This window comes from Pezoporus flaviventris, unplaced genomic scaffold (assembly GCF_033815535.1).
Source record: "Pezoporus flaviventris isolate CSIRO_AGI_PZ_B2104156 unplaced genomic scaffold, CSIRO_AGI_Pfla_v1 ptg000002l, whole genome shotgun sequence".
In the NCBI taxonomy this organism is placed as follows: domain Eukaryota; kingdom Metazoa; phylum Chordata; class Aves; order Psittaciformes; family Psittacidae; genus Pezoporus; species Pezoporus flaviventris.
The window spans coordinates 32,107,905-32,121,510 of record NW_026892550.1 but is presented as its reverse complement, the minus strand read 5'-3'; the positions used below and the strand labels follow the sequence as shown (position 1 = coordinate 32,121,510).

The window sequence follows — 13,606 nt, the reverse complement described above, 5'->3', positions numbered from 1 at the left end:
GACTTTCCAGCTCTCTTTGCATCCAAGAATTAGTTTATAGCACAGCTTTGTATTTTCCTACAAGTCTGCAGTTTAGATTTGCTACATAATGAATTTTTCCCTCCCTGAAATGTTAAGATGAGCTACACTTTTTAATACCAGCATATATTGAATAAGCAGACAGAAATATATATTGTGTAAGCGTAAAGGTAGAATATTATTTGCTTTAAAAAGTGAATTGAATTATTTAATAAAAAACAACAGAGCTAGTCTTTTAAAACATTAGCATGATTCACCGGATTTTTGTAATCTAGAGCTTAATAAAATATTTAAAGTGCTGCTTACATGAAGGTCTGGCAAATGCTTGTTAGATGATCAATTTTGAATAGAAGACTGCAGATGCTATAATCTGCAGATGCAGATATTGCAGATGCTGTAAGCTCCCTACGAGATGAAACGTAGTGTAATTGCCAGTAAGTCAGTCCTTGGTCAAGTAGTGCAAACAGTTTAGGCTTTAGAAGTTAGCTATTCGAGTTCGATGGTTTGAAAAGACAAGGTAGATGGATATATAGATAATTAAAATCATTTGTGAGTGGATTATATTTCAAGAGCATAAGAATTTCAGCATTATCTGGAAGCAGCCTGCATTTGTTGTCAGATACCATAACCTTCTGAGCGTCTCATAGGAACACAGTTTGGCATGGCTCAGTGAAGCAGACAAGATGTGCAAGTCTGATAGCATTACACTTTAAATACCTCTCACTCGGAGTTAATGTAGTAGGAGAGTTTCTGACAACTTTGTTAGTAACTCCACTCATTAGGAATAGAGAGATCCAAACAAATTTTCTTAACCTAGAAGAAGATGCCAGGCTGGGGTTTCCATCATTATTTTTCCCTAGGCATTTTCCAGCCAGCTGGTGTGACCACTCTGGCATTGTATTCATAGCATTTGAAGCAAAGGAAGAATAGCTTAAAGTGAGTTTTGCTGTGTGCTGCCTAGGACTACACACTACTGAATTCCTACTGCTGAATTCCATCAGCATTCTCCTAGAGAAACTGGCTGTTCATGGCTTGGATGGGTGTACTCTTTGCTGGATAAAAAACTGGATGGCCCAAACATGCCCTAAGAGTGGTGGTGGAGTTGACGTCCAGTTGGAATCCGTTTGGCAGCTGGTCACCAGTAGTGTTCTCCAGGGCTCAGTACTGGGGCCAGTTCTGTTCAATATTTTTATCAGTGATCTGGACAAGGGGATCGAATGCACTCTCAGTGAGTTTGCAGGCAGCACCTAGTTGGGCAGGAGTGTTGATCTGCTTGAGGGTAGGAAGCGTCTACAGAGGGATCTGGACAGGCTGGATCAATGGGCTGTGGCTGATGGTAAGAGGTTCAACCAGGCAGAGGGCTACGTCGTGTACTTGGCCCACAACAACCCCATGCAACGCTACAGGCTTGGGGAAGAGTGGCTGGAAAGCTGCTCCGAGAAAAAGGACTTGGGGGTGCTGATTGACGGCCACTGAACATGAGCCAGCTTGTGCCCAGGCGGCCAAGAAGGCCAAGGCATCCTGGCCTGTATCAGAAGCAGTATGACCAGCAGGACTAGGGAAGTGATTGTCCCCCTGTACTTGTCACTGGTGAGGCTTCACCTCAAATCCTGTGTTCACTTCTGAGCCCCTCTCTACAAGTAGGATACTGAGTTGCTGGAGCATGTCTGAAGAAGGGCAGCAAAGCTGGTGAAGGGTCTAGAGCACAAGTCTTAAGAGGCTGAGAAAACTGTGACTGTTTATCCTGGAGAAAAGGGCACTCTTGAAAAATTTTCAGACTGGATGCGAGTTAAAAATTCTTTACAATGAGGGTGGTAAAACACTGGAACAGGTTGCCCAGAGAGGTGGTGGATGCGCCATCCCTGGAGATGTTCAAGGCCAGGCTGGATGTGGTTCCAGGCAACCTGATCTAGATGAAGATGTCCCTGCTCATTGAACAGGGGTTGGATTAGATGACATTTGAAGGTCCCTTCCAACCCAAACCATTCTGTGATTCTATGACCTGATCACTCTCTATAACTACCCGAAAGGAGGTTGTAGCAAGGTGGGTGTCAGTCTCTTCTCCCAAGTAACAAGCAATAGGACAAGAGGAGATCGCCTCCAGTTGCATCAGGGAAGGTTTAGATTGTATATTAGGAAAAAAATTTTCAGCGAAAGGGTTATCAAGCATTGGATCAGGCTGCCCAATTAAGTGTTGAAGTTACCGTCCCCTGAAGGTGCTTAAAAGATGTGTAGATGTACTTAGGTACGTGGTTTAGTGGTGGACTTGGCAGTTCTAGGTTAATGGTTGGACTAGATGATCTTAAAAGTCTTTTCTAACTAAATGATTCTATGATTCACATATAAAAGTTACAATTTCCTCTCATTGCCTTGGTGCCCGAGATGAACTGTCAGAGCTATGACAGCTTGCAGCACCACGTACATGCAGCCATCTCCTGAGTTTACCTATGGGATTATCTTCTCAAAGGCTCTGAGGATATGGATTACAGTCTTTAGTAGGCTATGCTGTACCAAAGCCAACATCTCAGCTCTCACTTTCTTGGAGGAAAAAAAAAATAAAAAATAAAAATGAAAAGATCAGAGGCCAACTGTTTTGTTGCATTATTTTGTTAAAGCTTAAGGTATATGGAATTCTGTTCAAGTGCTTGTATAATGCCAGTTTTCATTTTAGTCTGTTGACCCTACCTGCAAGAGCAGGAGGATGTGAAAATTGCAGGTTGGTCAGGCAGCTTCTTATTTTTAACATGGAAGCAATGTTTAGGAGGGGTGTTATTATATCTACAATGTGGCTTTCCTTCAGTCCCCCAAAAGAGTGCATATTGCACATAGAGAGAGAAATGGCTACCTTTCTGTTTGGCATTTTCTTAAGTTCTGTGTAGACACCCTTTGTGAAGTATGCCTGGACATAGCATCTACCATATGTAGGCAAAAATGAGAAAGCAGTAATAGCCAAGTGGATAAGATACTTTATCAGGACTTAATGAATCTGTATGCTTCTGCGAATCTGTAAAATCACAGTAATGATGTAAGGTGTAAAACATTTTTTACATGAGGCTGGTTACTATTATTTTGGTGTTTATTACATAGAAAATGTCACAACTTTTAACGAAGTACCTTCTTAGGGAGGATTTAAACCACCAGGGCTTTGTCTTTTGAAATCATTGATAATCCTCTGAGTTCAGAAGCCAAGAAAAATTGTGATATGCTGTTGTGCATCGATAGATCTAGTACATATCCTTGTGTTGTTATTGCCAGCAAGTTTAATGTTGTTCAAAATGAAGTAACCCATGTAGCATATTTCATAGGATCATGTTTATAATGCAGATATTTTCAAGGAGAGGCTTATGCCAAGATGTTCTAGTTCATCTATTAACCTCCATAGTAAAATCACCTGCAAACAACAAACCTTGTTTATCAAGTGCTGGTATTTTTCTCAGGCTGCGGTGGGATAAATTAATTTCTAGTGTCTCTCTAGTGCATTTCTGACAAAGCTGCTATACCTGTACAGGTTACTTCATTACTGTGCAGGGATCCAAGCAAGGTTCTTGTTGGAAGTGTCATCAGCTAAGAAGCAGTCCACAGTGCCGCATGGTGTAACTAGAGGGCTTTCCGCTCCAAAGCTAGCTCATTTGGTGCTAGATCCTCTGACCCATACCATATAGATGGCATGCAGTAGGCAAACACGGTGTAGGCATGCCCTTGAGCTCCAAGAGGATCTAGGTATCAGCAATTCATGAGTGTCTCTTACCTATTAAAAAATGCAAACACCTGTCTAGCTCTGTTTAGCTGTTTGTGCGCTTGGTAAGTTCAAGGTTCTCCACAGTGTGCTTTCTTACGATTTTTAGCTATAATTTATTCCTTCTGCAAAGCCTAATGAGCTAAGGTCAAACCTTACATTACAGAGTTGCCAGCATAACAAATTGGTGGAAAAAACCCAGGTGTAAAGATCTTTGTTTGGCTGAAATTTTGTTGTTCATAGAGTTGTATACGTGCGTCAGGAGGAAAACTCCAAGTAGCATATGCCATGCGTAGAGGCTCTTCCAAAATAATTAAGCTTGCATGGACTAAAATTAAAGGATTCTACTGTAGACAGGCCCAGGGACTAATACTTGTTTTAGAACTTTTAATTGAGAGAAATTAAGTTTACTGGTAACTCACTGAGTGTGTCTTAACTTTGGCTTTGCTTTTCATTTCTGTTGCTGGTTGTGGTTCTTTTTGAGCACTTACTAAATCTAATTCTGTAGAGTACTTCCTTGGGCTGTAACAAAGCTGCTGTATCCATAATCAGACCTTGTTACAGTAAGATTATGTACAAGGAGATATGAATTGGTGAACTGAGTACTTAGGACCAAAAAAAATAATCTTTTAACTGACTAATTTTGTCAAAGTTGGCAAAACTTTGTATCTGAGAGATTTCTGTTTTCTTTGTACTTAACCCAGGAAAGCTGTGATAAGAAGTGTGGGCTATAGTCAGATTGCTCATTATTGACTTCTTAATGGAGTTCCCTGTAGTCTGTAGCAGAAGCCAACAAAAATAAATAGCAGCAGAAAGCCTGTCCCTACTTGTCGGATAAACTCTGAGAGACCTCCTCCCTACCATACTGTTTTGGGTAGTTCTGTTTCCTGTCTGTATACCAGGGTATTACTGATGGGGGGGGGGGGTGGTGGGGGTGGGGGGTGGTGTCAGTCTTTTCTTAGAGGGAGAGTGTTTTTTTCCATGTGTGAGTGTCGTGACATGTATTGCTTCTGTGACCCTTTCTAGATTGGATGTTGTTAGCTATTTGAAAAATAGGCCACATAAAACAGAAGAGGTATGCCTGCTCCAGCTTTAATTACTTTTATGCCTTACCATACACTCTTTCTTCCACAGGCATTTCCTATTCAAAACAGGAACAGGGACCACACCGCTGTTCAGTACTGCAACGCCAGGGTACACAATGGCATCCGGCTCTGTTTATTCCCCTCCTACTCGGCCACTACCTAGGAACACTCTATCCAGAAGTGCTTTTAAATTCAAGAAGTCTTCAAAGTACTGTAGCTGGAAATGTACTGCACTCTGTGCCGTAGGGGTCTCAGTGCTGCTGGCAATACTGCTGTCCTACTTTATAGGTGAGTCCCATTTTTGTATAATTGTCAGCATGAACAGGGGTGTCTGATGGATTGCATATGAACTGTGACATACTAACCTTTAATTATCAACATTTTTGGTAACAGTAGAAAACAGTAATGAAAAGTCCCAGTTGTTTAGAGGAAAAATAAAATTTGAATGTTTTGCAAGCATTCTGCAGCATGATAGTGGGTGAATTAACTTCAAAGAAGTATTTGAACTGCAATTAAGCTCTGTGGTGTCTAATTCCTATGAAAGTATTCTGAAATATAGGCTTTAAAAATTCTGTAATGTGTCTGTAACTTGCATGACATCCATGGAACTCTTCTCTCATTTTGCGTGAAACTAATATGACATTTAGGAACGTTAACTATCACTTATTTACTCATTACAGACACGTATGTTTGTGTATAGAGCTAGAGCAAAAGCCTAATACAGACTTTTGATTGCAAGATAGGGAAATAATTGTCCAAAAGGACAACATACAGATAAGATGGAGATTTCTTCCTGTCTTGTGGGTTATTTTTAATTATTCTCTCTTTTCTCTACTTGCTTGTTATATTCCATTTCCCAATTTTTCTTTTTGAGGATTTCTTTTATTTCATTACTTTAATTATTTAATTTCTTAAACATTTGCTATAAATATTATATAATTTCAGTTTTAGGCAATTAATGAGGGCAGTGCTTGGCTGTGGAAAAAATGCCATTGACTTTAATACAGCAATAGAATAGGCTCTCTTTGTGCTTGTAACTTCTGTGGTTTTGTCCAGTTTACAGATTTTTTTCACCTCTTATTCCATAAATTGTCTTCAAATGATTTTCTTTTGACTAATTTGTTAATTAGAAGCTTAAGTCACCACATTTATGGAAAAATAAGCATAAGGGTCTGGTTTTTGGCATTAGTTGCACTCAGATTTATAGTCTTAAGAAGTCACAGAAAGAAAAGGGGAGAATCAATCTTTCTTTCCCTCCCTCTTTAAAATCAGTGTAAGTTAATAATAAAGCCTAGAAGGTCTTATGATCCTTAAATCTTTATTGCCTTTGTTGAAACAGGCTTGCTACATTTCAATCCAAGGCACAGCATAAGCTGTATAAAGCCTTTGAAGTAGTTCTTACTGGGATGAAGCTCCTGTGAAAAATGCAAGAAACTGAGTTGCTGAGTAGCTGGAGAAATTCCTCTCTGCCCCAGCAAAGCAGAGCTTCCTGAGCAGCCTTCCCACTTCAGCTGCCAACCCCAAAGAACAAAAGACTTGTATGCATCTAGAGCTTGTCACTGCTGCCAAGCCTCTTTCAGTCATTGGATTTGTAGGGGTATTGTGTGAATGTACACAGGAGTATAAAGGTGTGGTTTAGAGTTAAGCTTCAGCACTACTTCTTTTTTAAAGTGGGATTGAAATAATCCCATTTATAAAACATATTAATTGTGCTCAGTTTCCATCATATTGCCTCATAAATCATCAGAACCAAATATCTGCTGCTAAATAAATACATAAATACGAAAGAAGGAATTCAGTATGAAATGTAACTGTCAGGAACTGTGAAAAACAGCCATACAGATAGTAAAATATTGAAGACCTGATTCTGAACTGAACTCTACACTTTGCTGGCCCCAAAAGAACCAGATTACTTATGAATCCGAGGGGCACGGGAAGATAGCTGTGCCAGATTATTTGTCCTATAGGCACATTAAGAAATATAAGCATCTCTATTCCTGTATTTGGGAAGAAGAGTCGAGCTTTCCATTGAGTGAGAGCTTTCAGCTCCCCACATCATTTATTCACATACCCTGTAAAAAAAAAGCCCAAATATAGCTGTACAACGTTTTGTTTCATGAGCGCATGCCAGCTCACATCCTTGCTGAAATAAACAATACACAAGGGCCTTCCTCTGCCCATAGTCAGTAGGGAGCTCTTTGCCTACTGGTGATATTACACATATTTCAGCTAACTCAGCAATCTAAATGTAAAATCCAGCACTCAGGGAGGCTGTCTAGAGAACTTCAGGTCCATAAAACTATGAATGGATTGCACTCATTCATATATATGTGGTTTTACCATCTCTATAGAGGTAATATCAGAAATACTCTCCATTTAATAGGCCATCCAAACATAAATCTGTGAAAATCATTACTGTAAGATGGAAACAGTTCTTCATCATGGTTAACCATTTCATAGGTGGGAAAGGGAAATGACTGGATAGGAAATTGGTCATTACATAAAATGGGGAGGACTGCAGTATTGTGTGACCTCTAACATCCTGTGACATGCCTCTAACACAGTGGCCTGGCTTGCCTGCTGAGGTTTACAGCAGCTGAGGTGGCATGTCACATTTGTAAAGCAAGTTTGAGATGCATTTTGAACTTCACAGGGAGACATTGCCACAAGCGTGAAAATGCTACAGCACTTGCTGCAAAATATGCCAGTACACATTGATGAGGAACGTAGTGTGGCTGATATCAGCTCTATGACTGTAGCCACTGCAGACTGAAGAACTAATAGGACCACTCATCTGGTGAACAGGGGTGTAACCAGGCCCTTCTCAGAAAGGCAGAGAGATGACCATGTCATGCCCAGGCTTATTTTAGTTACAGTGGGTATCGAGTAGAAAAAGTGACTTCAGAACCCACAGCCTTTGCTCAGACAGCGTAAGGCAGAAGAGGCGTTTGCTAGACTTCATGTCTGCCTTTGCAGAACTGCTCAGTCAATTATTGCTCCATCAATTAGCCCACCCTGAGGAACAAGCTGCATCAAGAGTCTGGTCTGTCTTGCACTTCTTCCATCACTCTGAGAGGAAAAACTCCTACATCTACAAAGAGGAAGTGAGAGCAGAGGGTGTCAGATGGGTAGAGACCATAGCAAACACTACATTGTAAAGCCACTTAATGCAGTCTTGGGGGTCACAAGGGATTTAAAATGTTATGTCTGTCTAAAGGACACGAAGTCTCACTTCAGGCATATTCTTGCTTTTTTAGCCCTAGTTGTATCTCTCAACCACTCTGCAGTGTACAAAATGCTTAAGTTTACCATTCCTGTCAGCGAGACCTGCTAATTTTTAGAGAAAATAGAAGTCAGTTGTGAATAGTTATGTTTAGAGGCTTCATCTACTGTTAAATGGTTGAGAAACAAAGTTAAGCAACAGAAACATGCAAGTGCTGAACCAAAAGATAGCTCAGCAACAAATAGAAGAGTGAAATTAAACATTAGCTCTAGTCTAAAGGATTCAAAGAAAAGTTCTCTGAAATAATGGGTTAAAAAGATGGGAAATAAAGACTAGAAAGTGCCTCATTTTGGGATCAAGATTACACAGGAATTTCTGCAAGCTGCTCATTTGCTTAACTGCTATCCATAATCAGATTTGCAATCAAGGAAGAAAATGGCCAGTTTTTTTCCAACATTAACATTTTAGATTCTTTTTCCCTGTTTGGAAGACTAGGAAGAGCAGTATTAAGTTTAAGCCATGAAAGAGTAAGAAATATGAAGTTGCCTTAGTTTGACCTCTTTTTATATATACATCAATACTTTTACCCAAACTTGGTACACAGAGTCTGCATGAGAGCCAGAAATAGAGTCCAGCTTTAAAATGTGCAAGGCAAAACAGAATTTAATCCTTCAGCTCCCCGTGGCTTACTGCCTCATTCAAGCATCCATCATTTGCAGTGAGTGAATGAAGGGAAAGTTTTGTAGAGCAACTCCTAGGTCAAACATGGGCATCAAATCACAGTTTCATATGTAACCTCCATCCTTCAGTTCTACCTTTTGGAATCTTCCCTGTCGACTCTTGATTTTATTAAGGGGAGGAGCTGCTTGTTCCTGGGTGTAGGTTCTTTTCTAACAGAAAAAATCACCTTGCAATTATGGAGAGCCACATTAGTCAGGAATGGTTTCTAATATGTTGCATAGCATGGACTCTGAGGAGCTATATTAACAGGCTGGTACTATAGTAATTATTTCTTCTTTAGTGTAGATTCAACAACGAGAAGAAATTAACGAGAATTTGGGGACATCAGACAATGCCAGATATGGCACTGTCTTGACATTGTGTAAGTCAATGCACAAGACTAGTGCCGTTTTCACTGCGCATAGAACCAAATACACGATTCTTTTTCTTCAGTCACTGTTGGAATTACACAATATCAGATTCAGTCAAATAAGCTTGAAGAGTTGTACACCGGAAGATTGGATGCATCTGTCACAAATGTTGTCTTATGTCTGCTAAATAGGTTTCTATGAACATAAAACATTCTTTGAATACACAGTGAGACCTGACCTACTTGAGCCTCTGCTGTCCTTACTTCTTCACAACAATCTCTCATAGTTCCAAGTCTTTCGAGCATTTTACCCTCTGTGTACCTTTAGATTGATCATTTTGTTAGCCTTGGTTCTGTAGCAAATGGTCACCAGCCAGCTATTCTTTGTGATAAAGCAAATGTTTACATATTAGTGATGGAAGAGGGACATCTCTTCTGTAGGAAAAAAAGGGAAAAGGAATTTTATTTAATTAAAAAGGCCACGGGACTGTTTTTATTACTACTGCTTGCTGTGAAGAGTTCAGCCAATCCATTTTGAACAGAGAAGAAAGCTAACATTTAGGCTTAACAACTGCAGTATCTTCTGGGAAAACATGTATTTTGGTTTATATTCCATTCTGTGAGAAACAGCAGTGAAACTGCTGTTCTGCTATGACACAGGGATGACCATACTGTCACAATGCAAATTGCAAATGAAATGTGGATGCAAAAAAGATACCAGACTTGAAAGCCATGTTTGATAATTACAGATAATTTTCTGCGTTTGTATAAAAATAGATACACTGTGGTTATTATGTTGTGCATTCATGCTTTTGGTCCATCTGAAAATGTTACTGTTTTCTCATCTTCTCAAGATGCTTAAGCTGAATATTTGTATGCTGATAGATTTCTAATAATGGATAACTATCTCCATAGTTATCTCAAAAACTGACTGAGCATAGTAATGGAGCAACTTAAGAGGAAAATGTTTTAAGGTAGAAAGAGAAGAAGGAGATAGGAAAAAACAACAAACAAGTTTCATTATTAGAGGAGGCTGACACAGAGGGATGCAGTGTGAAAATTACAGCTGAGGGTCAGTGAACTATCCTGCATGTGAATTTTAAGTAAACCTTAAAGATTAGGCAATTCTCTGTTTCTGCAAACTGAGCTTAACTTTCCATGTTTATAAGTTTGTTGTCTGTGGTTCTCTTATGTTACTCGGGATTTAGCGTGACAGTGCTGGCATTCACATCTGTTTCCAGATTGTGGAGGACCAGATGCCTTTCATGTTGGCTCAGTGGCAGAGGAGATAGTCACCCTCCCCCAGACTAATGGACTTAAAACTGTGACAGTTACAGAATGTGACTAAAGCAATGACTGAATATACTTGTAATCAAAAGGAACCTATTTTACTTTATCAATGAAGAACAATATAATACTTCTTTTTGATTGCAATGCCAAGTTAACAATATTCTGCTGTTTGTAAAGCTCAATTACTGCCAGGAATGAGGAAAACAGCTTAATTAATAATGCCACTTAAATGGAATTTTTATTACAATACCCAGCATAGGTATTGTAATTAACAGGCATGAGGGAGAATATAGTTTAGTTGCCATTAATCACCTTTACTTTCATTATGTGTTTATTGTAACTTTTTCTCTTTGACCTGCATTTAATTTTGAGTGTTGTAATGCTTTTGTCACTGAGAGTTTTATCAAGAACTTTTGTTTTTCCGCATTCTCTCCACATTTCTGTCAGCTTCCCAAGGTTGTGCTGGGACCTTAGCTATGACTGGAGCGTCACTGGGGTGTGGGGCTTGGGAATATGCTCCCTGTCTGCAGATATGTGGCAGATTTTTGCAGTTTGCCAGGTTTATGCTCTCACACCATTTCTTTTTCCATCAAACTAAAGGCATTGAGGTAGCTAATACATTTTACAAGGGCATGCAGTGATAGGACAAGGGGGGATGGTTTTAAACTGGAAGGGGGCAAATTTAGGTTAGGCATTGGGAAAAAATGTTTTACTATGAAGGCAATGAGACGCTGCAACAGGTTGCCCAGAGAACTTGTCGCTGCCCCATCCCTGGAAGTGTTCAAGGCCAGGCTGGACAAGGCTTTGAGCAACCTGGTCTAGCGGAAGGTGGATGATCTTTAAGGTCCCTTCCAAACCAAACCAGTCTTTGATTCTATGATTCTGTGAGTTATGTATCTGACTTTTAAAAAAAAAAAAATTAGCAATCAGTGGGACTTTTAGGGAAGGCTCCAGGTGTTGCTAGGACATATGGAGGCAGCAGCTGTGTTTCCTATCATCCTTTCTTTTCCCAGGTTGAAGGTTTCTGGTATCAAATGCTTCCAATGGCAGTGCTGTCTGCAGGGCTCTCCCTCCCCATTGTGTGTGTCTGCTCTGTGTCTGTCAAAATCTGCTTGCTTCTTGTTTTAGACATCAGTGCCACATGTTGCTCTTCTGGGACAGATCATGTATGTAGTCTCTTCAGCTGGGCTTTTAGTGTGTGGTCATATACCTGGTGAATGCCATACAGCACACTTCTTTAGCAGGCAGAAACCACCTCCTGAAATTTCTAAAGCATGTAAGCATCATAGGTACCAAAGCCAGATAACTGATACTTGTAGGCCATGACTTACTAACATCAGTCAAGGCAACTCCTTTCAGCCATTTCTGAAATGGCTGTATTCAGATACACGTGACTGTCAGCTTTTATGCTTTAACATGAAGCTTAATATTACAGCTAGAACTTCAATGACTGTGCAGTGCAGAGATTTCTCAGCTGTCTAACATGGGATAAATTTTTCCATGGTATCCCATAGCCATGACTTTTAGATACCTGCATGAATTTCATATAATATTTACAGCACTGCTGATGAGCTCATTGTGCCTCCTTAGTGTGGAAATATTTTGTAAACAATAATGGTATTTCTTATGTTTACCACAATCAAAACTGGGAGGCAGAGAGAATAGTCAGAAAATTAAGTTACGCTTCACCACCTTATTGGGCTGAATTGGGCTGAAAGTGTTTTTAACATCTTTCATTGAAATGGTGTAAAATCTAAACATGTTGAACATCTATGTCATGAAGCATGAACTTTAAATATACTTTCTTGTCTCTTGCAGGAACATCATTATGGATAATGCCTTCCGTTAATGTTTTTTAAGCAAAGATCCTGTTACTGTGTTTCAGTCTAAGTGAAAAACACTTTCAGGAGTGCATGCTATTAACATTTGATTGGTGTAGTGGATGCCACATGCTATTATTCTTAATGGCACTGAGAGTAAAAACATTCATTGAGAAAGATAATCCTCACACAGAAGGATGTAGGAACATGTAATTGGCAGTCAGGAGGTTAAAAAAAGACTTTACAAGATTTCAGCGGATTTAAAAAGTTAATCTGTCAAGGAGCATATCCACTTCTGTTCCAAAAAAGGCTTGTATGCTAATTAAGACATCACAAAGTTTTTGGCAATAGTCCTGTCATCCTGCACTTTTGCCTAATGGAGCAAATTCAGATTCAGTAACGCTGGCAGTGTAACAGGTGTAATAATAAACTGCAAGTTGACATTATGTCACTGTCCATAGGTCCCCCACTGTGTGATTCTGACATCATACTCTGAAGCAGTATCATTACAAGAAAGATGCTGACATTCTAGAGCATGTCTGAAGAAGGGCGATGAAGCTCATCAAGGGTCTAGAAGAAAAGTCCTATGAGAAGTGGGGTTGTTTAGCCTGGAGAAAAGCAGGCTCAAGGGAGACCTCATTGCTCTCCAGAACTACCTGACAGGATGTTATAGCAAGGCGGGTGTTGGTCTTTTCTCTCAAGTTACAAGTGATAGCACAAGAACAAGCAGCCTCAGGTAGCACCAGGCGAGGTTTAGATGGGACATTTGGAAAAATTTTGGCACCAAAAGGTTGTCAAGCATTGGAATAGGCTGCGCAAGGAAATGGTTGAGTCACCATCCCTGGAGGTATTTAAAAGACTTGTAGACATGGTGCCTACAGACATGGTTTAGTGATGGGCTTGCCAGTGGTAGGTTAATGGTTGGACTCAATGATCTTAAAAGTCTTTTCCAACCTAAATGATTCTGTGATTCAAGCACACTCCGTAGAGATGTTGGCCCTTCTGCTCTCCTCCTATAATCTTGTGGCAGACTTCTAAATAGCAGGAATTTTTAGTCTGATGGGAAATGAAGTTAAATTATATCAGCTGCCTTTTTTTTTTTTTTTTGATAAATAGCAAGCTTACACTAATTTAAAGATGTAGTTCCTGTTTCATCAATGTATGTAAACATGTAGTGTATTTTAGCAGTATGTATGCATATGTAATACTTTATATGCATGCTTATGTCTAAGAGATTTTGCAAAGCAGAGAAATTTATTCAGGTGATTATCTAAATTGTTGTGGACATACAGTTACAGTCTTCTCTGATGGTAGTTTCCATTAATTTACAACTCCTGTCTGTGA

At 39.7% G+C, this 13,606-nt stretch overlaps 1 protein-coding gene across 7 annotated transcripts in view; it reads left to right on the top strand.

Moving 5' to 3' along the window:
* TENM3 (teneurin transmembrane protein 3) overlaps positions 1-13,606 on the top strand; it is a 1,360,315-nt gene that overhangs the window by 1,236,686 nt on the left and 110,023 nt on the right. For all 7 annotated transcript variants that reach the window (XM_061474586.1, XM_061474595.1, XM_061474622.1 and 4 more), the window contains one exon: positions 4,889-5,127. In XM_061474586.1, coding sequence (XP_061330570.1) covers positions 4,889-5,127 — 239 coding nt within the window. The remainder of the gene's footprint in view (positions 1-4,888; positions 5,128-13,606) is intronic.